The sequence below is a fragment of the Pipistrellus hanaki genome (assembly GCF_964339955.1).
Source record: "Pipistrellus hanaki genome assembly, chromosome: 17".
Taxonomy (NCBI): Eukaryota; Metazoa; Chordata; class Mammalia; order Chiroptera; family Vespertilionidae; genus Pipistrellus; species Pipistrellus hanaki.
The window spans coordinates 26,900,607-26,928,579 of NC_140519.1; the positions used below are offsets into that span (position 1 = coordinate 26,900,607).

Below are 27,973 nucleotides of genomic sequence, written 5' to 3' on the forward strand. Positions count from 1 at the left end.
CCGCACCTCCCTTCTCCACCCCCCTTACCCCCCACTCCCTCCTCCGCCCTATTAAAACACCCACCAGCTCCCTAGTTAAGACCCCCGTAAGTTGGAGGGAGGCAGAAAGGCAACAGCAGCGAGGAAGGAGAAGTCAAGACGTCTGGAAAGAATTACCCAATCCTGGCTTCCAGCAGCCCATTGAACCAGGGACTTGAACCGGTCCCAGCCAAAGACTTTCTCCTGATTCTGCGCTTCCTGGGCTCTGCTGAGTCTTCACCGGACTTTTTTCTTTTTTCTTTTCTATACGAAAAAGATAAGAGATTTCCCGATATCAGAGGAGAAGGACTGGAGCAAAAAGAATAAAATTTTAAAATAATTAATTTATTTTTAAAGTACTTAAAAAAAAAAAGAATCAGGAGAGTTCAGTGCAGCGGAAATATCCGAGAATATTGGTGAATTTTCCTTTGAAAGTGGGGGAAAGGAACCAAATCTTTAGGGCTCCCGCATCTTTCTTTTAAATGTTGTTTTTAAACTTTTTATTTTTCTTGGCCGGTCGTCTCAAATTCATCTGATCGCTTATTTACCTCAATTTTGGAAACTGCCCGCCACCGGCCCTCCGGGACCACACAGACAGGCTGAGGACAACTTTATGACCAAGAGCTGAACAAGGTATGTTATATCCTGGCGCCGTTGGGTGCAGAACGAGGGTGCTCCAACAGGCCAGGGAGATGGAAGAAATGATCCACATAGGTATTTGGTTTGTATTTAAAAATCCTTATAGTCCGTTTTGGACAGAAAAGTTTGAGGTCTGAAAATTTCCAGCAGACTGAGAAGCAGTGGGTATTGCAGATCAGGGTCAGGCGCAGCAGCCTTCTCCTTCCCCATCCCCGCGGCGCGCTCCAGAAATCCGCTTTCTGGCCCGGAGCGCAGGTAACTTCCCTGCCCCGTACAGACTGCGCGTCCCGGGATGTACTTTTCCATTCCGCATCTCCCGGAGCCGCAGAGGGGCTCCCCATTGAGGAAACAAGAATCCCCACCTTTGTAAGGAACATGCATTTCAGAGGGCCGCCTCCTTCTCCTCCCCATCCCTCTTTCCTCTTTCCCCCCCCACACGCTCCATCTGGGGAGGGAAACCCTGGAACTGCCCGGCGCCTTATACTTCCAAGGGGGAAGCCCGCTTCTTACTTGTGACGTGAAGGGTTAAAGCGATCGGGGTTCCTAGCTGGGACCCCAAGAAGGAGGGTACGTCCCCACCTCCTCGCCCGCCGCTGCTACCGACCTCATTCGGCCACTCCCCCCTCTTTCTCCAGCCTCCTCTCCTATGCACTCCCTGCACCCCATGGAAGTGTCAGGCCGGGTCTGTGGGGACTGAGCCCGGCTCTGGAAGCCTCCATCAGGCGCGGGGTCCCTGCCGTAAGCGGTGGCTGTTCCGGATCCCAGAGGGAGGAAGGCGAGCATCTCCTTTCCTCTCCGGGCGGCCCGCCTGCCCGCCCGGGGCTGGGCGCGCTCGGGGACCGCGCGCGGCGTTCCCGGAGCCAATTCCGACGTGGCACCCGGCTCGCTGGGGAGCCTCTTTCCGCAGCTGCAGCGCGGGGACCCCGCCTGGGTGGGAGGTTTGGGGGCGCAGTCCTGAGCGCCCAACACGGGGGTGGGGGAGTGCGGGCGGGGGTCTGGGAGAGCCCATGGCGAAGGCGGGAGGCGAGCCAGAGGCTGGGCCAGGCTGGATCATCAACACCTTGGGCGGAATTAGTCATGCAGGTTCCCGCCCAGCGCGATCCTGGGCTCCGCAATGGGTCCCTGCGAACAGGAGGGCGGATCTGAAAGGAGGGTCTGTGTGAGAGTGAGAATGGGGAGGCGAGGGAGGCTTTTTAAACCTCCGGCCAAGGAAACGCAGCCGAGGGGAAACGGCGCTGAAAGGATAATGAAGGCTGGAAAGAGGAGCTGGGAGCGGAGGAGAGGCGGTTCCTGGGGAGAAGGCTTTACAAGAGCCGTCTCCTATTACACAGCTTTAGGTGCCAGCTTTCCCCGAGCCTCTGCCTCCATCCCCCCAAATGCCCGCCCGCGCGCCGCACTTGGACTCCCGGGCCCCGCGCGCCTCCCAGGCGAGTGAGCAGTTCGAGCTCCGCTCCCTGGAGGTGCGTGTTGGAGCCCTGGCGTCCCTCCCCTGCCCTGCCCTGCCCTCACTCTTGGGGATCGCGGCTGCTGGTGTCTGCCAAGTAGCTGCCCAGAAACGCCTCACTTCTCCGACCCACGTGGCTGGCCTGGGATTGCCTTTGACGTCACGCCCCGGGGGGAGGTGTGACGCAATGCATAGGGAAGCCCTGATTGGTCACCAAGGGCTCCCCCCCCCCCAACTCCAGGCCTAAGTATAGACTCACAGCTCAGTGTTGGTAGTTATGTTTTGCTGAGGATAAGGGGAAGAAGAACTTCCCTGCTCATTGTAGATTTCAGGATTTTTTTTTGTTTCTCCTGTAGATGTCTCATTGCAGTGAAGGCACATGATGATGTACATTTAGAGATGTTAAAGGGGATTATGAATTTTTAAAGTCACTTTAACAAAAATGTAAAAGGTCAACACATTCAAACATGCCAAAGAATAAGTGTTTGGCTAGAACAAATAATATGCCCATCAAACTATTTGTAGATACCATTTAAACATTTTATAAGATAGGATTGAAAAGAACTCTAAATTATAAACTTTTCCATCCCAATGGGTGCGATTTGATGTGTTCGTTATATTAGTTTTCACTGTAGTTTTTAAAAAGGCAAAATCCATTAGTTTTCTTAGTATTTTGGCTATTCTTTTACATTTTCAGTAAAAGTTTAACTCTTTAAAGTACCTATTTTAGTAAGTATATCATGTTGTGTAAGCATTTGCAATTTTGGAACAATTTTAGAATACTAAGTAGACATTTCTGGATTATAGGGTTATAATTAGGATATCATCACTCATTGAAAAATATATATGTAACCTGATTTGGGTGAATAGAAAAATGTATTGATGTATTGTAGATTTATTGATAATAAGTTATTACCTGAGTTGCTTTTGTTATATTTAGAACTAAATCCTTACTTTACTTCTTTTTACCTTTTCCTCTTTTTAAATATGTTTATTGATTTTAGAGAGAGAGGAAGGGAGAGAAACATCATTGATAGGCTATGCCGCCCCATCTCCCTCCCCCCTTCCCCCCCCAACCCTGGCAGGTGCCCTCAGTGTTGGGAACCATACTCAACCAACTGAAGCACACCAACTGGGGCTGAAATATCGATAAATCCTTACTTTATCAGAGAGTTCTATAAGTTATAGAAATTCAAGGTCTTAAATCAATGACTACTATCAAATTTGAATGTCACTCTTCAGGAAGGAGGCAAAAATATTCAGTTACCTTCCTGGAAAACAGAAATTGTGCATTGAATGAATAAGAAACTTACTAGAAAGAAAAGCAGACTATAGTTATTTTTGTTAAGTCGGTCTATAGAATAGCCCCACAATGTTGAGTTTTATGAATACTTTTTCACATTCGGTTTCTTTCCCAGCTAAGATTTCTTTCAAAACAATTTTTTTTTCTTGAAATTTTAAACACACACCTTTCACTGTTTCATTTATTTTTTTGTTATTGGCACTGTGGGGAAAGCCCTTATCTGTGGGCCAGTGTCTAGACCCCATTTGGCAGAGTGATGTTACAGTTACATTTTAAATCTAAAAATAAGTAGTCTGTTACCTTATTAGCTTCCTGGCTTTTGCATAATGTAAGGGGGAGGGTGGAAGGAGTTAATGAAATTGGAGAAGAGAGCATAAGCTCCTGTCCCTTTCTGGGTTCTCTTTTTTTACTCAAGCACACTCAGGCTGTGCTTCCCCAAGAGGCTGCCAGGACAGAGCCAGTGGCAGCTGGTTTGACAGCTGAATGGGGGGACAGCTCCCTGCAGAAAAATCCCTTCTATTACCCCAACGTGATTTTTAACCCTGGACTGTCTCACAGCAATCTGCATAGAATAAGCATCATCCCCTTGCACATACCTTAGGTGACATTCAAAATCTAATAACTTAAGGTATGTGCAAGGGGATGATGCTTATTATGTCACCTATGTGGATATCATATATACTGCCTTGCCCGACAACTAGAAGAATGTTACTGATATGAGTCAAAATAAGTATAATGAGTCAAAATAAGTATATTTTCTTTAAATTCAAGGAATATTTATGAACAAATGCCTACATCTCTACTGCACATTGAAATGAATAAGATGCAGTCCACATTTTAGTGGAATTCAGTGTACAAAGCCTTTATAGCGTAAGGCAAAATATGAGCTGACTCATAAGAAATGTAAAATAATAGCTATTGTTGATTGCATGTCTAATACATATCAGGCACTGAGCTAGGCACTTGACATACATCATATCTACCCCCAACCATGCACCCCTCACCCCCAAAGAAAATTTTATAAATAAAGGAGCCTTGTCCCGAAAGATTAAGCAACGTACTCAAAGTCACGAGGAAATTTAATCTAAGAAATAGTAAATATCATGTCCTTGAAGTGGACATGCTACAGCTGGGTTAGTCAAGTTTTATAGGGGCTCAAGTTGAGGACAAATCACATGATTGAGAGAGATCAGGAAAGATTTCATGAAGAGTCTTGGCATTTGTGCTACATGTGGCCACATAGAGTTTTGCTCTATGGACTCAGTGGCCAGGAACCAATGAAGAAGCATAGAACTAAGATTCCATGTTAAGTCTTTATAATTTTCCCCTTTGCCATAGGGTAGTTGGGAGTATTGGCATCCTAGGAGTGATTGGTCAGTATTGATGGTGCATATGACAAGAAACCTGAAACTTAAAGCTCTGGATCCAGACACAGCTGTGGGGATAAGGCCTATGAATGGCTGTTGCCTAACCCTGCAAGCTCAGCTCCAGGCCCTCTGCTGGGATAACCGCAGTGGGGCTGGAGAGGAAGAGGCAGGCTTCAAAGCCCATAGCAGGGGAACCAGAGTGCACTCATAGGTCAAGCTTAGCTGCTTCATTTTCAATGAACTGGGCATTCTGATTTCTGGACTTTAAAACCTGGACTCTCATCTGGGTGGAATACACTTGGAAGGAGGCCTGCACAGCATCCTTGGTTTTCTTGATCCAAGTAAGTAATCAAATATACCTTAGACTATAGTCTCTGACTTCTGCTACATTCATCATCCCTCCCTCTTACACCGAAATTCAACCTTTATAGATATGAGTAACTTAACATCCAACAGAAAGATACAGATTTCTAAGTAAGGTAAGACTTTTGTTCTGAGTTTTACCTAGAACTTAAAATGGGGGCATGAATGAATAAAAAATGTCTGGTTTTACTTAACACTATTTTTCGGTTAGAAAAAAAAAAAATTGTGACAAGTTATTTAAAGTAGTTTAGTGCAGATATCTACAGTGCACATGTGCAAGACAATTGCTTAATAGGTTACCTTGAAGGATCATCCTGAAATATTAAAAAAAAAACACACACACACACACACACAACTTACCAGCCCTAGCCAGTTTTGCTCATTGGGTAGAGTGGCCTGTGGACTGAAGGGTCCTGGGGTTCAATTCCAGTCAAGGGCACATATCGGGGTTGTGGCTCAATCCCCAGTAGGGGGTGTGCAGGAGGCAGCTGATCGATGATTCTCTTTCATCACTGATGTTTCTATCTCTTTCTTCCTTTTCCCTTCCTCTCTGGAAAAAAAACACAAAACAAAACACACACATAAAAACTTAACAAAGATGATAAAAGGCAAAAGACAAATGTCCTAATGTTCTGATAAGCTAGTGAAAGAGGGATGAGAAATGTCTGTTTTGAAAAACTATTTGGGAATTTATGTCTGAGGTTATATATTATCTTTTTTTTAAGATATATTTTATTGATTTTTTACAGAGAGTAAGGGAGAGAGATAGAGAGTTAGAAACATCAATGAGAGAGTCATCGATCAGCTGCCTCTTGCACACCCCCTACTGGGGATATGCCCGCAACCAAGGTACATGCCCTTGACTGGAATCGAACCCGGGACCCTTCAGTCTCCAAGCCGACGCTCTATCCATTGAGCCAAACCGGTTTCGGCATATATTATCTTTTTAAATATTTTTGTTGGTTTTTAGGGAGAGAAAAAGGAAGAGGGAGAGAAACATCCATGTGAGAGTGAAACATTGATCTGCTGCCTCCTGCACATCCCTAACTGGGATTGAGCCTGAAACCCTGACCAGAAATGGAATAACAACCTTTCAGTGTAGTGGGGAGGACACCCAACCAACTGAGCCACACCAGCCAGGGCATATTATTTCTGTAAGAATATGCTGGTATCATCTTTCATATTTATAAGCATATTTTATTAAAGGATGTAATAAGGTGTAATGGGGTCAAATCATCCTTGGTGTGAATATCAGCTCTACCATTAAGCAATTGTATATTTTTCTCTGAGCCTTAGTTTCTTTTTTCTTTTTTAAAACATATCTTTATTGATTTCAGAGAGGAAGGAAGAAGGAAATAGAGATAAACATCAATGATGAGAGAGAAGCAATGATTGGCTACCTCCTGCATGTCCCCTATTGGGGATCAAGCAGGCAACTCAGGCTTGTGCCCTTGACTGGAATTGAACCTGGGACCATTCAGTCCACAGGCTGACACTCTATCCACTGAGCCAAACTAGCTAGGGCTGAGCCTTAGTTTCTTAATCTGTAACCTGGGGTAGACAGTTCCTCCCAAGTTTGTTGTGAAGATTAAATGAAATGTGTTAAAGTGCTTAGCAAGGTGCCTGGTACATACAGGGTGTTTAATAAATATTAATTATTATTTCAGAATATAGATGCAAAGACAATTTATCATCATAATAGAATATTATGATTTTTAAAAAAATCCAATTCATTTAAGCAATAACCAAAATGGAATAAACAGTTCACCCATTTCTTCTACCCCTGACCTTCCCACATCTGTCAACCACCAGTCTGTTCTCTGTATCTTAGAGCTTGGTTATTTATCTACTTACTTATTTATTTGATTCCACATATAATAGAGATCACACAGTTTTTGTCCTTCTCTGTCTGACACATTTCACTCACTACAGTACCCCCAATGTCCATCCATGCTGTCACAAATGGCAAGATTTTATTATTTTTAATGGCCAAATAATATTCCATTTTATCCATGGATGGACAGTTAGGTTGTTTCTATATCTTGGCTGTGGTAAATAATGGGAGGGTACATATGTCTTTTCGAGTTTTTTGTTTTCTTTTGTGACTTTGCTTTCCAAAGGTATTCTAGAACTGGTTTGGTACCCTTCCCCCAACCTCCCTTCCCTCTTCATATGCATAACCATTATCTTTAGATAGCTGAGCAAGAAATTATGGAACTATCTTTATAGCAAGAAAAAATGGCTGCATGAGGGGTATATGTAGTGGCTCAACATATGTTCACTGACCCAAAGATCAGGAAGTGACCTTTGCTTTGTTAGTCTGCATTGGCTGCCTGAGTCCAAATGGACTTATTCATTTATTCAGAATGTAGTATTAAATACCTACTATGTGCCAGAACCTTTTTTTTTTTTTTTTGGTACAGGAATGCACAGTTGATTGAGACACACACATCTTTATAGCCATAGAGTGTTACATGGTTAGGGGAGAGACAATGACAGGGAGTGGAGAGAGGGCAGGTAGGAGATGTTAGTTCAAAAGGGAGTGGTAAGCTAGGACTTCTCAGAAGAGGAATCTTTTTTGAATACTAAAGTCCGCAGCCTTTCCCAGATGCTGATTCAATTAATTTGAATTCACTTCAATTTCTCCCAGATCCCAAACAAAAGGACCAATTTATGAAAGCTATGGGAATTGAGTTCTCACCACGTCACTAGGGCAGGGAGAGCAGCTGTTATTCTCATGCAACATTAGCCCTCCGGTTAATATAAGGAGGTCACGGGGTAGGAAAAGGTTCTGATGCCCAGTGCTTATCGAGTTCCACTTGGGTTATAGCTAACAGCAAGGCTTATATCTGCTCTGCAGGTGGGACAAATAGAAACAAGGTTTTGTTTTTTTTATAGTAAAATAGGATTTGGCAGCAACTACTATGGCATGGATGGAACCACCAGCTTCCTTTATGCCAGCCTCATTCCATGTCCCTTTTGGCTGTACCCACAGAGGAAAGTATACTAGTCTAGATATCTTCTGAGGACTGGCTAGTTTTGTATCTCTAACTGAGTGTATGTCAATTTCTCATTTTCCATAACATCAGGAAAATCATTTTCAATGTTCTTTTCTAACCTTATATAACATGTTTTAATAGCCAGAGAGAAAGGATGCTGCCAGGTTGGTTCACATCTATTCTGCAAATATTTTCTGAGAATATTCTAGTCACCTGGAATTATGTCACTGGCTGGATCCTACTGCTGGCTTTGTAAGTTTGAGCAGGTTACTTCAATATTCAGAATCTTAGTTTCCTCATCACATGTATATGTTATTTGTAACATGAGATTAACTATACATTGACCACTTAAAGTTATTAAGATTAAATAGGATCATGCTTTTCAACAAACCAAACAAAACTTGCCTCACTGCCTAGAATCTAATAAATGATGAATGAATGTCAGCTGACACAACAGTGATGGTAATATGAGATTGAATTTACACCTATTAATCTAGCATGTATTTACTGAACAGCAATCATAAGTCAGGCTGGTTATTCAGCAAATATTTATAAAAAATACAAGCCAGATTTATGTTCTTGGGGTACATTAGTGAAAACAAGTATAAAAAAATCTTGGCTTTGTGGATCACACCAATTATGGTGCATCACACCATTCTTGAATACCTAGTTTGGCTTAGAATTTTAAAAGAATAATATTTAGTAAATAATTGTTACTAAGTCCAGTAGCAACTTAAAAATTAATGAATAGGCTTTTGACCAATGTGGCTCAGTTGATTGAGCATCATCCCATGCACCCAAAAGTCACTGGTCCGATTCCTGGTCAGGGTATATATCCAGGTCGCAAGAGTCAATCCCTGGATGGGATGGATACAGATCAATGTTTCTCTCTCACATCCATGTCTCTTTCTCTCTATCTCTCCCTCTTTCTCTCTGTTCTCTCCTCTTCCTCTAAAATAATTTTTAAAAGCATTTAAAAATAATTAATGAATAGGCTAAAGTCTGATACTGAGCAAAATAAAAAAAAAATCCAACTTTAATGTTTTAAATATTTATGGAAGGTAGATTTCTAAAACATCTTTTTATCTAGCAATAAGCACTTATGATCTAGGGTGAAACTAACCAGATTTTCCTATTTAACAGAAAAGCCATATGTCTGCCAATGAAAGTTTGCTTATGAAACAGAGTAGTTGAATTGGGGATTGTCTCAAAGAGTCTCACACATATGGTGCCCATATCTATGAAATCACCCAGGGGAAATTATACAGAAACACATCCTGTATGTCACTCCCTGAAATCAACGTATTTCCCCTCAGTTAATCTGGCTCTGACATGTGCCTTTTGCCCTGTGGCCTGGTCTGAGATGCTGTGTGTGTCCATCGGGGCAACACCACAGTACCTCTAAGAAATAGAAAGGTTCAGGTCTAGCCACATGGCTTCAAGTTACCAGCAACTTCGCCCAGGCTTCAAAAGGACATTCTGTAGACGCCTATGATGTCAGATGGTGTTCCCACTTCAGCTGTGGCCCCCAGATGCTTTGCCAACACTCTCTGTCCACGTGTGTTGATAAAAGCAAGGAAAATGTGAATAATGGAAAAAGAATAGCAGGCAGTTCTTTTGCTGGCTGTGGTGATTTTAAACACAAGTGAAACACACACACACTTCAGCTTCGCCCTGGCAGAGGGCTTTCGTCCCCTTCAATGTTTCACTCTTGTGAGAATGACTCACGTCTTGGAAACGGACAGGTTCCAAGTCTGGAGCTCCCAGCACCTTTCGGCATTGGCTCATGCACCCTGTGGGAATTGTCAGCATCCCAACAGCTGCTTGAATTAGCAAGGGATGCTGTGCTCTTGCCTTTCACTGAAAAGATTTCACCACTCTCCAGCAGCCTGAACCTTCCAGTTGTGCTGTGATTACATTTACTAGGCAGCACTGTACATATTTTGGTGTTCTACATAAGTGCTAGAAGTAGAACACACATTCGTTCGTTTGTTTTAGCTTCCTTGCTAGCCAAATGCTTTAAGATGCATTGCATTTTTATTTGATTTAAAAATATATATATTTTATTTATTTATTTATTTATTTTTAATATTTTTTTTACAGAGAGGAAGGGAGAGAGAGAGCGCCAGAAACATTAATGAGAGAGAAACATCTGATCAGTTGCCTCCTGCACCCACTCCCGCCACTGGGGATGTGCCCACAACCAAGGTACAACAAGCCCTTGACTGGAATCGAACCCGGGACCTTTCAGTCCGCAGGCTGACGCTCTATCCACTGAGCTAAACCAGTTTTGGCTAAAATGCATTGCATTTTAAAAAAATCAGTGGTACACTTTGATTTTGCTCCTCGAAGCAGCCTGGGGTAGGGTCATTATTGACATCTGTACGTAGCAAAGGAAAGTAATGTTCACAGTCTCACATCTTGGTCCCTAGGCTGCATTGCATAACCTTAGTTATATTCTTAGGGTGAACGATACCCACAATTTGGAGCGGGTAAACAAACACTCAGATTATTTCTTGATAGCGTAAGATTCCACGGCAGTTATTCCTGATTGGTGGCTGGCTCTTTCCATTGGGCAGATCAAGCTCGCTCTGTCTTTGGACTGTGCAATGCCCTAGGACCATGTTGGTATGAGCATGAGCTGGTGGGAGAAAAAGAGACTGCAGGGCACCCACTCTCTCTTTTAAAAGTCCCGAGTGGAAACGACCCATGTCCCGTTTCCAAAGGCTGGGACACCAGGGCCACATCAAGCACACTGGTGAGCAGCCACACTCAGTGTAATGCAGATCCACCTCAGTGTATGTCCACGGGAACTAGAATGGGAATGGTGCCTTCTGGAGCTGAGAGCAACGTGGTGGCCACACAACTAGTAACAACCAAGATACTAATACAAGATAATTGAATGCTATGACATGCAATTTTAATCCTTAATGTGGAATAGGGAACTATAAATGGCATATCCAACATTAACTTTTGCAGAGATAATTGCTGAGCCTAAGTTTCCATTGAAAATAAATTAACTCAGCTTTCAAAGTCTGGTTGAATTAAAGAAAAAGATTAAATGGTAATTATATGTAAATACTAGTATAATGAAAACCCTGAAGTTGGTATAAATGACTGAAGATGGGGACACTGCCTTAATATCAATTCCTCATTGCAGTTCATTCTTGGAAGAATTCTTGAGTTATATCCTTTTATCATAAACTGGTGATGTGGTGAGTAATTGGGTCCCCTGAGTTCTGTGAGCTGCTCTAACAAGTTCATCAAATCCAAGGAGAGAGGGTCTTAAGAACCTCTGATAAATAATCAGAAGTACAGGTAACAACCTGAGCTTGGGACTAGGATCAGAAGGTTGTTGGGTGGAGGGCAGAGAATGTCGCAATTAAGTTAAATTGTAGGACACCCAGCAGGTGACCAGAGTATTGTTTATTGGATATGTGGGCAACCTCCTCCCACACACAACACTGAAATTGGATCCAGAAACCCAATAAGAGAAAATAAATAAAAAGATCTACCAGGCACCTCTTCTATGCTCAAGCTTGAAGATGCTTTGGAAAACACAGAAATACAGTCCTCCTATATTCTAGTTGTTCCAGCCTTAACCAGGAAATATACAAACTGTAGGGAGGAGTACAAAATTGACTATTAAGAGCTGAAATGTGTTTCAGGTCTAATATGTTATAACTTTTAAGAGGATCTGAAAGTTACCTGTTGAAATTAAGCATGATACTATTTTTTTAATTGACGATTTATTTCTATAAACATTTACTGTTTACTTACTGTGGTCCAGTAAGGTTTCTGATCCCCATCTGGTGTTAGTGATGATGGGAGGAGGAGACAGCCATCTGAAAAAAATGCAATGCAGAATTACAGGAGCTTTGATAATTGTCTGTACAAGACACCTAGGCATGATGCATTTTAATGTCAATAGAGACTTTGGAAATAATTGAGTCTAAATTAAAAAACTGAGGCCCAGAGAGGTAAAGTGACCCTCTAAAGGCTACACAGCTAGTTGATGAAAGAACCAGTACTTGAGTCCAGTACTAACCTCAACTGGGTGCATGGAAAGGGTGAGAGCTGAGGGATTTGCACTGGAGATAGGATGAAATGCCATGAGCAATTTAGTAAAATCTCTTCTGTGTTTGTTGCTGGTCAGTACTGGGGATGAGGACAAAACATGGTATAGGAAGAAAGATGACTGGCTTACTAGAAAATTTAGGTTTCACACCTAGCTATGACCACATACATAGAGTGTTACCTTAGATAAATGATCTAACACACTAAAAATAATGCTTCCATGTATTTGTTTAACACATTGTAGTTTTCAATAATGCCATGCACCATCATGTCATCTGATTCTTGAAATAGCCCTCTGAGGTGTAATTCCTAGAAGGACATCCTTATAATTCCCATTCTGCAGATGAGCAAACTGAGATGCAGAAAGCCACACAGCTAGTTAGTGAGAAACTCGAGGTCAGAACTCCTGAATGCTCCTCCTGTAATGATAACCATGTATATATACAACAGGTGTGGAACAAGAGTTATTAACCACGAGTATCTTTGATTATATTCCAGATGCATTGTGAGAGGTTTCTATGTATCCTGAGAATAATTGGAACCACACTTTTTGGAGTTTCTCTCCTCCTTGGAATCACAGCTGCTTATATTGTTGGCTACCAGTTTATCCAAACAGATAATTACTACTTCTCTTTTGGACTGTATGGTGCCTTTTTAGCATCACACCTCATCATCCAAAGCCTGTTCGCCTTTTTGGAGCACCGAAAAATGAAAAAATCCTTAGAAACCCCCATCAAATTGAACAAAACTGTCGCTCTTTGCATCGCTGCATATCAAGAAGACCCAGACTACTTACGGAAATGTTTGCAATCTGTGAAAAGGCTCACCTACCCTGGGATTAAAGTGGTCATGGTCATCGATGGGAACTCAGATGATGACCTCTACATGATGGACATCTTCAGTGAAGTCATGGGCAGGGACAGGTCAGCCACTTATATTTGGAAGAACAACTTTCACGAGAAGGGGCCTGGGGAGACGGAGGAGTCCCATAAAGAAAGCTCCCAACATGTCACCCAGTTGGTCTTGTCCAACAAAAGTATTTGCATCATGCAAAAATGGGGTGGAAAAAGAGAAGTCATGTACACGGCCTTCAGAGCACTGGGACGGAGCGTGGATTATGTGCAGGTAGGTTTCCGAATTCCTGCCAGGGCAAACATACATCCAAATAAAGCAGCTTTTGTATCTCTCCAGTCATATGCTTATAGCCCATCCTTGTCACTTCTGAACACAGTGCCCCTTTCAGTGCATTTGAAAACAGCAAGACTGTTGAAAGCACATTTTGAAAGAGGCGGGGGAAAGCCTTGTAAAACTGTTAAAGACTATCTATGAAAACGCTTAGCTTGTGCAGTGCTGTGGGTTGGAAGTCAAGGTTATTTTGAACAGGAGACCCTTCCTACTTTCTCTCCCCTTCCCTTCTCTGCCCCCCTGGGTTCTGCCAAGTCAAATCCAACGTCATTTTCCACACTCTTAAAATTCCCAGCCTTGTAAGAAAACAGTGTCTGCCGAGCAGAGGGTCTTGAGGAAAAAAAAAAATCTGCAGACCCAAAGGCAGGCTATAAAATGGTGTTCACCGAGACCTGGCGAAATGAGGGTGATGAAAACAATATTGATTGAAAAGGGTAACAAATTCAAAAGAGAGAGTAAGGAAAGAAATATGAAACAGGGAGAAAAAGGAAAAACCTTCCCAGAGCAAAACCAAAGTAATGTTTATTTCATTCCCCAAACAGCATTACCTCACTCACTGCAACTTGACCTTTGAAAGCATTTGTGATGGTGTTTGCTCACATGAAAATTAGATGGGCTGTGTCTCGCTAATTTCCTGATTGCTCACTTGTAGGGTTTCTCCTCTCCTAGTTCTTACCCAAAGCTTTTTTCTTTAGGATGCTCCTAGATTTTGGCCATGATGAGATGAGAAGGAAGATGTCTCAGGTTGAAGAAATCTGCCTTTTCTCTTAAGAGTACAATCCTAGGTTTTAGAAGACCCCTTATACCGTGTGGCCTTAATGCCACTAAGTCATGCCTCGTGGGTCTCTCTGTAAAATAGCATTGGAAAGGACACTGGCTTTAAATTAGTGTGTTTTTTGTTTTGTTTTTAATTTTTATTTATTTTTACAGAGAGTGGTCTGTTCCTTCTTCCTTTTCCTGTTCTGCCTGAGCATGTTGAGTACATTTCTCTGATTGCAGCCTCTTGTTTTTGCTGTTTTTCACCCCTCCCCCCCCCCAAAAAAAAAATCGTTTTTTTAAATTGATTTTGAGAGAAAGGTTTGTTGTTCCACTTATTGGTTGATTCTTGTATGTGCCCTGACCAGGGATAGAATCCTCAATCTTGGCATATAGGAACAATGCTCTAACCAACTGAGCTACCCTGCCTGGGATTAGAGCACTGGCTTTAGAGTCAGTTGACGGAGGTTTGAATCCACATATTTCTACCAGGATGACTTGAGCAGGGCCATTTCCCTGAGCCTCAGTTTTCTGGATAGAAGAAACCAAATCTTACAATGGTTTTGAGGTAATGATTTCTAAAAATATGACAAAGTAGCAAAAGTTGTTAACAATGGTGTTAATATTATTATAAGTTTCCCATTATTATTATTATACTAGAGGCCCACTGCACAAATTCGTGCACAAGTGGGGTCCCTCAGCCTGGCCAGTGACCCAGGCTGGGAGGGACTGTGGGAGGTTGGCCAGCCCTGAGAGGTTGGCTGTGCGAGTACACTAACCACCAGGGGGCAGCTCCTGCATTGAGCATATGGCCCCTGGAGGTCAGTCTGTGCCATAGCAACCTATCAACTGGTCATCTGGTCACTTAGGCTTTTAATTGCTACAACTATTAATTTTGGTTAATATCTGAAGAGTTTGGGGCATTTCTTCAGTTGATACCAATCTGCATATTGATCTCTCTTTTAAGGAGTTTATAGAGTTTCATCCCCAAGATTCTCTTAATTTCTAGAACTTTAACAATTAAAGTAGTTTTAGCTAACTCAGGACATTTTATACCTACTTCTGCAACTTCAGGCCTAAATGAGGGATGAAGTGACCCATTTAAAGGAAGGAATGACTGGAGAACTTGCATAGGACTGAAAAATTATTTCCTCGGCATAAAATAATAAAACATATTGTTGATATTTTGCTTTTAATTGTAGTTAAAACAATCACTTGTCATTTCTAATCAAGACATGATTGTATGGATTTTTTTTTTTTCCTTCTTAACAAACCTGCTCCTCCCAAAGCCCTTTTCCCATCATTTTTGTTTTGAATTTTGTTTGTATCCTTGACAACCTGATATCATGCTTGTCCAGGAAAAATAATACACAATATGAAATGTTGGAGAAGGCTTGCTGCTAGACCTCTAATCAGCATGGAGACCTTTCCTTCCTTCAGGCTGAAGCCTCAGGAGAGATTGACCCAGCAATAGCTGGTAACTGGGAGCTGAATCCTCCTGGGATTCTTGGTCCATTTCAAGTGCTCAAAGAAGTGTAAACACACACACACACACACACACACACACACACACACACACACACACGCACACGCACACGCGCGCGCGCGCGCACTCACACCACCTTGTGGCATTCTGAAACCAAGTAGTTCCATCCTGCCATCCCTCATCAATCAAATTCCTCCATATTTAACCAGGTATGCCCTATAATAATGGGAATGTCATAAGGTTCAAACTAGCATACTGTCAATCTAACATTCTGACTGACCCAGGGTCTGAGAGTTGCAGAGAAGCCACAGAAAGCAAAGGAGAAAGGGGGGAGGATATTGGCTACTAAGCATTACAAGTGACTAACCCCCAAACTTAGAGTTCAGGTTTATTAGGGAAGGAAGCAAGCAAGTTTCAGGTGCTTATACATAAGAGAAAATGAGGGCTGGGGATGAAATTGACCTTCTGTTCAGTATCCTTACTAACTTGGCTGGAAAACACTGCTTCACTGTGCAGACATGACCAAAAAGGTTAATTTCCAGTTGCAGCTGGGTCTTTGGTACTGGTCAGCACTCTTCACTTCATCTTGAATAGATAGATGTCTTTCTTATTGCTCTCATGACCTATTATTGCATACCTTCATCACTCTCTCAGCTCCCCACCCAAACTCCTTCCTGCTTAACTACTAACAGATGACCTTGCCTCCTACTTACAGGTTCAAGGATATCTAACCTCACCTCCTATTTCCAGGTTAATCTTCTAGTCCTGGGCTTTCTGGGTCAGCTCCTTCTGGTCTCCTCCAGAAAAGGATTTATTTATATCAACTAGAGGCCCAGTGCATGAAATTCGTGCACTGGGGAAGGGGGGCATCCCCTCAGCCCAGCCTGCATCCTCTCTAATCCAGGATCCCTCTCACAATCCTGGACTGCTGGCTCCTAATTGCTCACCTGCCTTGCTGGCCTGGTTGTAACCAACTGCCCCCCTGCCAGCCTAATCACTCCTCACAGCCCCCCATCCCCCCCTTGCCAGCATAATTGCCCTCAACTGCCCCCCCCCCTGCCAGCCTGGTCACTCCCAACTAGTCACCCCTAAGTGCTCCCCACCAGCCTAGTCACCCCTAAGTGCTCCCCACCCCTGCTGGCCTTGTCACCTCCAACTGCCTTCTCTGCCAGCCTAGTCACCCCCCTCAGCCCACACAGCCTGTTTGTTCAGTTGTTTGGTCATCTCTCACTAACACTCTGCTGGCCTGGTCATAAGCAGCCATCTTGTGAGGGTGTGATGGTCAATTTGCATATTACTCTTTATTATATAGGATTACCACCTCTCCATTCCTCTTAGTGTTTATCTCTACTTCTCTTTCTGACTACTGACTCAGCCTTAAAGCCACTCAAATAATTAATGCTGACATGGAATATGGAGGAAAGCTTTAGTCTAGAAAGAAAGCCAGTGTGGTAGCAAATGCATCTAAGATACTAGTGGCTGCTTTCAGAGATGGAGAAAAACAGAAGACAAATAATAAAGTAAGAAGAGAAGATGAAGGAAATGAGAAAGGAAGGTCTTCATTTTTGAATCCAGGATTTTTTCTAGGGAAACTTTTTCAAATAGGACAGATTCTGACCTATCTAGATATGGTTTAAAATTCAGCAAAATACTATTTATAGTAGCTTTTTAATTACCAGAGAAACACATGTATAAAAACTATAGAAAAGCACAATGAGCAAAATTAAAATCATTAGTAACAAATACATGACCCATAGATTATAAATGTTAGTATTTTTTGGTGTATAACTTTCTGTTTTCCCTTATTTAAAAAACAATTTTTGGGATTACATTATATTTACTTTTTTGTTCTTTTTAATATTTAATATCAGAAGACTTTAATAGTTAGATTATATAATTGTTCTATTCATACCTATCTCTTATCACCAGACATGGAAAAGTGCCAACATAAGTGGCCACCAATCTGTGCAACAAAGGAAAAAACAATATCCCCCAATGTGTTCATTAGGGATTTAGCAGGTAGAGAATTTACAATAAGCATGGACATTCTCTAAAGGGAAGAGTATAAGAGGCAATTTTATTTGGACTGTTGGCCTTTATTTAATTTGGCAGCACCTTAGGTATCCAAGATCCTTTGAGCAGAAGAAAGACTAAATCATTCATAAGAGTTGACCCTTGTTATTCATGGGTTCTTCATTTATAAATTATGCCACTCACTAAAACATATTTGTAGCCTCACATCAATGTTTGCAAAGCACTTTTGTGATCGTTTGCAGAGACATGTGGAGTGGCAAAAATTTCACTCTAACAATACAGTGCTTTGCCTCCTTGTTCTAGCTTTTATACGGTAAACAAGTAACTTCCTTACAGTCTAGGGTAATATTTTAGTTTTCACATTCTTGTGCCTTTTTCCCTTTGGTGATGTAGCTGTTTTAAATGGCCCCAAGTGTAGCCCTGAAGGGCTCTTTAGTGTGCATAAGAGCAAGAGGTTGCTATTGCTTTATGGAGAAAATATGTTTGTTAGGAGAGCTTTGTTTAGACTTAATTAATAGGGCTGTTGGCCTTGAAGTCAATGTTAATGACTCATATAGTATATTTAAACATAAATAAAACAAGGTTAGATAATGATCGGGAGACAAAAATGTGACCAGAGGCTTGGAGGAAGCTAACCCTATATTCCTGCCAGAAGCAATTTTTCGGTATTTGCTAATTCATTGTTCACAGAAACTGTAGAACAGTAACTACCATGAGTAATGAGCAACCATTGTATGCAACATGATTGGTTCCTATTCTGATTAGGAAGTCTAAGCAACCAAAATATCCTGAGGGCTGATGCTGAGAGAGTCATATGTCTCCTTGTATCCTTCATTTTAGAGGATAAGATTGATAGGACACTGAACTAGGAATGGGGAAATGTAAATTCTAGACACTTCTCTGCTGCTTACTTGCTATGGACCTCAGTTTTTAAAAGAGTGCAACTTCCCTACAGGTGTGGCTAAGTTGATTGGGCTTCATTCCGTGCACCAAAAGGTTACTGGTTTGATTTCCCATGGTCAGGGCACATGCCCCAGTTGCAGGCTCCATTTCTGCTAGGGAGAGTGTAGGAGGCAGCTGGTCAATGTCTTGCTCTCACTTTGATGTTTCTCTCATTCTTTCTTCCTCCCTCTCTCTAAAAATATATTTTTAAAAAAGTGATACATAGAGACTAGGCATTTTAGGTCTTAGAATTTAAAAAGCATTTGGTAGACTAAGTGATATTTCTAGAGGAAATTTTAATTTAAATTACAGTGAGGTAGATTTTAAGTTTCACATCACTAAGACAAGTTGCAATGGACTTAGAGTTTAATAACTTATAGATGATTATTATAGAGAGTTCTAGACACAAAAGATTCTTGATATATAATTAATTCCCATGTTCCTGTTAGAGATTTTCTCTATATGTCCCTCTATTTGTGGTAAGGAGCATCATAATTCTTTAGGTATGCATTTACTTAGGAGGTATAAGCAGTAAAGATTATTACTTAAATGCTAATGGCATACTTCTCTACAGTCCTTTGTAATTTACAAAGTGCTTTTATAGGCTGTCTCACCTGGTGTCTCAATGATGGTAAATGGCTTGTTCAAGGTGATAGAGGCTTCTTGATTCTGAGGGCATTTGTTCTTAAAATAAGCATATCTTGGTGAATGAAAAAAAATCTAATTATGTTTTACATTTTTTACACAGTTACTGTTCTTTATAACATGGAGTTGGAAGCAACCTTTAAAAAATCTACTAGAATTAAAATTAGGACTTAGAACATATTTAATCTCAACTTTTCATTATTATTATTTTTTATTTTGGGAAAGAGAACCCTTCTGCTGCAACCAATTATTTTCGTCCCAAGGCAAATTTTGCTTGTAAAGGCCTGATAGTAAATATTAAGCTTTGTAGGCATGTGGTCTTTGTTGCAGCTATTCAGCTCTGCTGTTTTAGTGTGAGAGCAGCCATAGATAATATAAAAGTAAATGAGTGTGCCTGGCTTCCAACATTTTATTTATGGACATAGAAATTTGAGTTTCTCTGTGTTATAAGATATTCCTTTTTAAAAATTTTTTTCAACTGTTCTGGATAGAAAGAGGAAGGTTTACCTCTTGGCTAGGATAGTGAAGGAAAAAGAAAAATGTGTCTTATGCAATTTAGTTGATGTTTTGTGGTTAAAAATGAGGTGGCTAGAATCTCTCAATAATGTCTTTTTTGTCTTGACATTTTCCACTCATTTTAGTCAAAATTTGGTGACTTTGTTTCGCTTTCATATCTCCTAGTGGGAAATCTTATGACTAGTGATCCTGTGGTGGGAACAAATCACAGTGACACATTCAGTGTGGACAGAAATATGTTGTGATTTGTGCTCTCACAGTTTTCGGTCTACATATCATGTCCAGTAGTGTTTCCCCAGGTGAGGTTAAACTCTATGAACCGGCGGATATTGTCCCCCACAGCTTCTGGCCTAGAGTTAAATAGGCAACCAACATTCATGATATTACATACTTTTTATTAATTAGTTAGAGGACAACTGGAAATCCTATTTCTGCTATTACTAATCATACTCTTTACACACTAAAAATAATAACAGTAGGTCCATGAACATACATGCTTTTACCGACTTCATAGCTGGTGGCTTTCTATTGGCATTCAATCACCAAATAACATCCAGAAATTGAACTTCTTAAGGCTCTTTAACCTACTATAACAAACTCCCTTCCAAGAGATTTCTGAGAGCTTTCCTTTCCAATGCAGTTAAACTCACCAAGCAAACAGTCTCTCTCTGAGAGCTCCTGGCACTTTGCTCTTGGAAACTGGGAGGGGCAGGGCCAATTGAAACACGGAGAACCTCAGAAGTTAGGTTCATGTTTAGTCATTTCAAAGAGGCAGTTGCCTTGGTCTGCTTATGCTCACAAGCAGGCGGAGTTACTTGAACATTAATTCTAGATTGCCCCCTTCCTGTTGTTTTTATTCTTATTTTAGCTTTCTGGTTTTACCTTTCCCAGCTTGAGTCAATAGAGGTGGGTGTGGCCCTAAACTCTCAGGATGCTGGATTCTGGACTGGACTTCTGCCTTCACTTTCTCTACCCCCCCTACAGGCCTGCTCGCCTCCTGGCCAATACAAACCAATGATAGACAAGACATGGCAGAGGCAAAGCATTGCCTTGGAGGGTTTGTTTGGGTTTCTGAGGCTTGGGCTGAATGAATGCAAATCCAAGTATTAGTAAAATTCTATTTCTGCAATGAAAAATTAATGCTTAACTGTTTCCTAAATCTCCCCCACACCATCCTGGACCAAAGTAGAATGTAATAACGAATGGATTTTTTAAATTAGAAAATGGGTTCTTTTAAATATTAAGTAAAATTTAAAAATTCAGACGTTAACCCTAAATTGCTATACTTAGCCAAGTCCAGTGAGGTGATCAGTTCACTTTTTAGAACTGGATAACCTCATGTACTCCCTTTAAAAATAACTTCCAATAATGCTTTTAAATTGGTGTATTCACCAACATTCTTCCTTAATACTTATTTTCAGGAAAAAAAAAGCTATTAATAAAGTGGACACATTGTTTTAAATGTTGAGATTTCTACACTTTGTTGTTTGAACAACCAAATCCCTACTTTTTTTTTTTATGAAGTAGTTTGGAGAACTGTAAAGATAGATGTTGGTGATATGAATAAATTAACCTTGATTAAATCCATTCAGTATAGTCAGACTTGATGGCAAAATAATGGGAATTACAGATAACACCCCCATTTCTGCCAATCGTGTCATTTATTGATGGGGAGTATGAAACTGGTTTATTTCATTACATATCCATTCTGATCACTTGCTATCTACTAAGACCTTACTGCATTCCCAGAAGAGAATACAGCATTCATTAGCATCATTCAGGCAGCATTTTTCCTACTTTGGATTTTCTTTGATCCTATGGAAGAAGCTCCATCCACAGATAGGATTCATCTGTGAGAAAAGGTAATAGCCTTTCCCAGCTGTCTCACTCCTTCCTCTCTAAGAGAGAAGTGACTTAATCTAAGAGAGTATGGAAGGAGGAAGGGTTAGCCCAACTTCTCCTTCCCTTTTCCTGGAACTGGGCTATTGCCAAAGAGCAGGCATCTGTCATACCTTTAAAAGGAGCATGCACTGTATCTGCAGGAGGAGGCTGGCCCACTTCAATGCTATTGGCTATATAGGTAATACTGTCCTATACTGGGGAACATCATTATGAAGACTGCTCTTGCACAGACATAAGGCCTATTCTCTATGTCAGATTTATGGGTATACAGGTGCTGTTTTGGTTTCTCATCTTCATCATTCTCTCCCCCCCCCTCCCCGCCCCCCCCAATTGGTTCAGAAATCAGAGTGCAGAAAAAGTGCTATTGCCAAAATCGGTTTGGCTGAGTGGATAGAGTGCCTGGGGACTGGGAGGTCCCAGGTTTGATTCCAGTCAAGGGCATGCACATTGGTTGCAGGCACATCCCCAGTGGGAGGTGTGCAGGAGGCAGCTGATCAATGTTTCTTTCTCATCGATGTTTCTAACTCTCTATCCCTCTCCCTTCCTCTCTGTAAAAAATCAATAAGATATATTTAAAAAAAAGAAAAGAAAAAGTACTGTTTATGACTCTGTCCACTTGGTCTGCTTATGCTCACAAGCAGCCTCCCGTGGAAATTTCTGTCAGGGGTCTACAGGCATAGATTAATCCAAATAATCTTCTTGAAGTGAAGTCATAGTGGTTTGGTTTCAGAATTCCTTTTTAAAAAAAAATCCATATAAAATTGTAAGAACATTTCTAGAATGGTTTAAGATTATTCACATCTGCTTTTATACATAAAGGGCTAGATGAATACTTGAGTACTTTAGAATATAAAAGGTGGTCTGAATATCTTGCTAGTTCCCTTTCTTATGCAATGTCATCTGTGAAGCCCAAGTCATAGACATCTTGCTTCAGAAATATACACCCAGCTGTAGGAGACTTTTCTGTCTTTTATTCATCATATTTATGGGGGAATAATTGTTAAGTGTGCCTCTTTTAATACTGTCATGGGAGTAATCCTATCATTCAAACCTGAGGGACAAGTTGCCTAAAAGCCCTACTTAAGGCATTTGAAAAAGAAAAAGGACATTTAAAGGACATTCAATATATTTTGCAAGTCCTTGGGATAAGGACTTTTCTTGACCAAAACTGGGAACATCCATGGCAAATTGGGACAAGCTGGTTACCCTAGCAATGGTCGACAAACTCATTAGTCAAAAGAGCCAAATATCAGCAGTATAACAAAATTTCTTTTGAAAGCCAAATTTTTTAAATTTAAACTTTCTCTAACACCACTTCTTCAAAATAGACTCACCCAGGCTGTGGTATTTTGTGGAAGAGCTACACTCAAGGGGCCAAAGAGCCACATGTGGCTCGCGAGCCGCAGTTTGCTGACCACGGCCCTATAAGATACCTAGCACATTGCTTTAGCTGTTCTATCCAGATATGTTAATAACTTAAATACTGAACTTGATGGAAAATAAGCTCTTTGTATTGGCCATGCTACTTGTGATATTTGTGACCAGAAGGCTGAAGACATAGAATATAGTATATGCAAAATTTTGGCCTTGTGAATCACTTTTATAATTCTTTATTTTCTTTAACTCATTTTTCTTCTTCTTTGCAGGTTTGTGATTCAGACACCATGCTAGACCCAGCCTCATCTGTGGAGATGGTAAAAGTTTTAGAAGAAGACCCCATGGTTGGAGGAGTTGGGGGAGATGTACAGGTGTGTGGTATGGGTTTGCTTTTACCTGAGTCAGTCACTTTGGTAGAACTCTGATTCATTGATTCATTGAATATGCACTTACCACACCAAACTCTGTGTCAGATATTACACATTGGAAGTGTCTTGAACCCAGTTTACTGCCTCTTTGGCTAAATGAAAAAATTTAGGATTTCTTTGATTAGTCCTAGCATATAATCCATGTCTTTAGTAGCTGATAAATTATGGTCTTGAGCCATAACTTAATGTTTTGATAAAAACCTGTTGTTAGAGTTCATTTAGTTGACAATAAACTAAAATGTGGCAGGAGATGGATTCTCTATCATATACCTATGTCTTTAAAAGCTGACCAACTTGTGATTGATCAAAAAAACTAAGTTGGAAAACAAAGAAAGAAAAGAGAAAGAGCAACTCAAAATTTATACTAGGGAGAAAGATAAAGGAGCAATTGATTAATAAATGGGTTTTTCAACTATTTATTTTTTACTAATTATTCTGTATCTGACATTATTTGCTATAAATGCAGAAATAATCAGTGAAACAGATACTGGAATGGGAAAATGAATATGCAAAAGTATGTGAAGAATAAAATGAGTTCTTTGCAAATGTGAGATTAGATTTTAGCAAAATGTGAAAAGCACATTGAAATTTTATTTTAAAGTTTAGGTATTATGTTGCTGTATAATCCATGTCATATATTCGTGGTGATAGTGGAGGTAAAGAAAATGCACTACAATGGACAAAAAGTAGCCTGGTGGTAAAAAGGAAGCATGTGAAATTGAGATGAATACAGAACAAAATTGAGACAGGGGAGAATTTAGAAATATTGCCAAGAAAAGCTGATAATTTTGAATAGCCTTTACATAGAGCATTATTTCAGGACTCAAGTTTTGGAGGGAGGCCAAAGCAAACCCTTTTATCACTGGCATTGCAAAATAGTAAGGAAGAGAAGGAAAATTTATAGCCACGGATTAGATGAGTTGGAAATTAACCAGAACAGGAGGCAATAGAACTTAGAAACTTTCACATCCTAGATGGCAGGAAAGTGTATGGAAGAAGAATTTAGGAACTGAGAACTAAAGCCAACAAAAAAAAAAAAAAGAAAAGAAAAGAGAAGAAAAAAGTCATTATTATAATAGAACAAGAACAAAAGGCATAACAAAATGAGGACAGAGAGTGAAGTAGAAAATATTTATCATGCATGCACACAACTTATTAAATTAACCTAGTAATATAGAATCAGAGTCATTAAAATATAATTATGTCAAAAAGAGGAAGGAACCCGGCCACTGTAGCTCAGTGGTTGAGTGTTGCCCCATGAACCAAGGAGGTCAAGGTTAGTTCAATTCCTGGTCAGGACACATGCCTGGTTTGCAGGTTCCCTCCCCAGGAGGGGGCATGCAGGAGGTAGCTGATCAATGATTCTCTCTCATCATTGATGCTTTTTTTATCTCTCTCTCCCTCTCCCTTTCTTTCTGAATTTTAAAAATCATACATTTTTTTTTTTTTAAATAGAGGAAAGAAGCCAAAATAAACCTGATTCTATTAAGTAACCTCAGGATGGTATGGATTTTTTGTTTTGTGTTAACCTCACCGAATGTTATTTTTCCATTGATTTTTAGAGAGAGTGGAAGGGAAGGAGGGAAACAGAGAAGTTTTTAGAGAGAGTGGAAGGGAAGGAGGGAAACAGAGAAGTCGGGGGAGAGAAACATGGATGTGAGAGAGACACATTGGTTTGTCACCTCCCCCAACCAGGGTGAGAGATCAAACCTGTAACCCAGGTACATGCCCTTAAACCTCAACCCTTTTGTGTGCAGGTCAACACTCAAACCATTGACCAGGGCAGGATGGTACAGATTTTGTTTTTAAATTTTAAGAGCAATTATACATTTATTTATTTAAATTCATTATTGTTGAAAGTATGTTGGTATTTTTAACTAAGGCTTACCTTTTACTATTTTCTCATTTTTGCAGATTTTAAACAAGTATGATTCCTGGATATCCTTCCTCAGCAGTGTGAGATACTGGATGGCTTTTAACATAGAAAGGGCCTGTCAGTCTTATTTTGGGTGTGTCCAGTGCATTAGTGGACCCCTGGGGATGTACAGAAACTCGCTGCTGCATGAATTTGTGGAAGACTGGTACAATCAGGAATTTATGGGCAGCCAATGCAGTTTTGGTGATGACCGGCATCTAACGAACAGAGTGCTGAGTCTGGGCTATGCAACAAAATACACAGCTCGGTCCAAGTGCCTTACGGAGACACCTGTCGAGTACCTCCGATGGTTAAACCAGCAGACCCGTTGGAGCAAGTCATACTTCCGAGAGTGGCTGTACAATGCCATGTGGTTTCATAAACATCACTTGTGGATGACCTACGAAGCGGTTATCACTGGATTCTTCCCTTTCTTTCTCATTGCCACAGTAATCCAGCTCTTCTACCGGGGCAAAATTTGGAACATCCTCCTCTTCTTGTTGACTGTCCAGTTAGTCGGTCTCATCAAATCATCCTTTGCCAGCTGCCTTAGAGGAAATATCGTCATGGTCTTCATGTCCCTCTACTCAGTGTTGTACATGTCAAGTTTACTTCCCGCCAAGATGTTTGCAATTGCAACGATAAACAAAGCTGGGTGGGGCACATCTGGAAGGAAAACCATTGTTGTGAATTTCATAGGACTCATTCCAGTCTCGGTTTGGTTTACAATCCTCCTGGGTGGTGTGATCTTCACCATTTATAAGGAATCTAAAAAGCCATTCTCAGACTCCAAGCAGACAGTTCTAATTGTTGGAACGTTGCTCTATGTATGCTATTGGGTTATGCTTTTGACTCTGTATGTGGTTCTCATCAATAAGTGTGGCAGGCGGAAGAAAGGACAACAGTATGACATGGTGCTTGATGTATGATCTTAACATTGATTGACATTTGCAGTCACCCACGAGGACAAACAAAACCTTAGTTCCTGTAAAGACCGTACAGTATTGTGGCATCAGAGAATGCCACCACAGGAAACATATCACTGCTGCTGGGACTTGAACAAAGACATTTTATGGGTTTATTTTGATTCTGCCAAAGTAAAATGATATAAATCAACAAGAAGAAACTCAGATGTAACCTGTTATTTCTATGAAAATGGGAAGAATTCTTTGTTTATGCACTTTTCCCTTACTGTACATCTGCCTAAAGTGTTTTGCCCTATATACCTCACTAGCCATGCTTTATGTGGGTTATCATGGAAGAAAGGATTTTGGAAACTCAAGGAAAAGTTCTTACAACATATACAACCTAACTTATGGACTGTGTTGATAGCTAATTGTTCTTTTTAGAAAGCATTTTCTGTTTAACTCTACCAAATGAAATGCCAAAGGAAATTTTTGAGGCCGTTGGCTGTGCTGTATTTTTATATAATTGTACTGTGTTTTAAAATTTTGTATGCTGATTTTAAAAACAAATTTTGCATATTCTATATTTTACTTCTCTGCCAAAATACACCTGTTCTTCCTTTATAAAAAAAAAAAAAATAGGTTCTGAAAAAAATTTAAACTTATAAAATCTACCCAAAATGTGAAGCTTGGTTGATGGATGCTGTTCATGATAGAAAGAATAAAATGTTTCTCTCTCTACCTTTTCAAATCGAATAGTTTATTTCTGTGAAAAAAAAATTTAAACTTCTAATATTTTAAAATTTTTAAACTTCATTTGGAAAAGGCCAATAATACATGTCAGACTTTGGGAGTAAAAATATGTACTTATGTGTGAAAGAAAAAGTAAATAAATGAAAATTAAGGCCAAATGGGTAGAAAAGTGCAATTTTTTTTTCATACGATTAAAAAAAAAGGGGGGGGAATACTCAAAAGAAAACACTGGGAAACCAGCACTGGACATAACATGCATATCACAGATGAATAATCGAAGATTCTGGCAATGGTTTCCCAGGCTGAGTAATAGGGAAAGTGAGGGAAATTATCTGTATAATTTGGACAAATACAATGCAGTTAATTTTGTTCTGTGGCTTGAATTCACCAGATCCTATCTATATATTACATATTTTACCTGATTTTTTTTCCAGCTTGCCAGTTCACTTTGTGTGTTAGCCAGAGGTTTCCAGGATTTAGTTGGGTAAATTAAAATGTAAAGTGTACAGATTCAAAATGGCAGGTTTAAGTTCCAGTTATCAGCCTCTTTTACTTCCTATTGGGGCTTTTATTCTGAATTACTCTACAGAGAATTTCATCTTTTCTGTTGACCAATATAAATATGTTTACATACTAGAAATGATATCAAGGTTTAATAAATGTATCAAAAATTGGCACATGAAAAATTAACAAACCAGATGCCTGTAGTCTAGCTAATTCACTTCTCCGGAGCCTCGGCTATCTAGTTTGACTTTTGACACGACCCATCTCGCTTTGTAGTTGGTGTTGTGTAGACCTGTGTTAAAAACACAATTGAACCTATGAATAGTTATATAGAAAGAATTGTGATGAAACAAGAGTCATGCGGAGAAGTGTTGGGCCATATACTTTCTGCCTTTCTGCTTTTTTCAAGCAGACA

The 27,973-nt window shown here is 40.4% G+C and overlaps 1 protein-coding gene across 1 annotated transcript; it reads left to right on the top strand.

Moving 5' to 3' along the window:
* On the top strand, positions 1-27,633 carry HAS2 (hyaluronan synthase 2). Its single transcript, XM_084864908.1, has 4 exons — positions 1-651; positions 12,709-13,335; positions 23,323-23,424; positions 25,396-27,633. The coding sequence occupies exons 2-4, from the start codon at positions 12,709-12,711 to the stop codon at positions 26,323-26,325; spliced, it is 1,659 nt and encodes a 552-aa protein (XP_084721034.1). The 5' UTR covers positions 1-651; the 3' UTR covers positions 26,326-27,633.
* Positions 27,634-27,973: the final 340 nt, after the last annotated feature.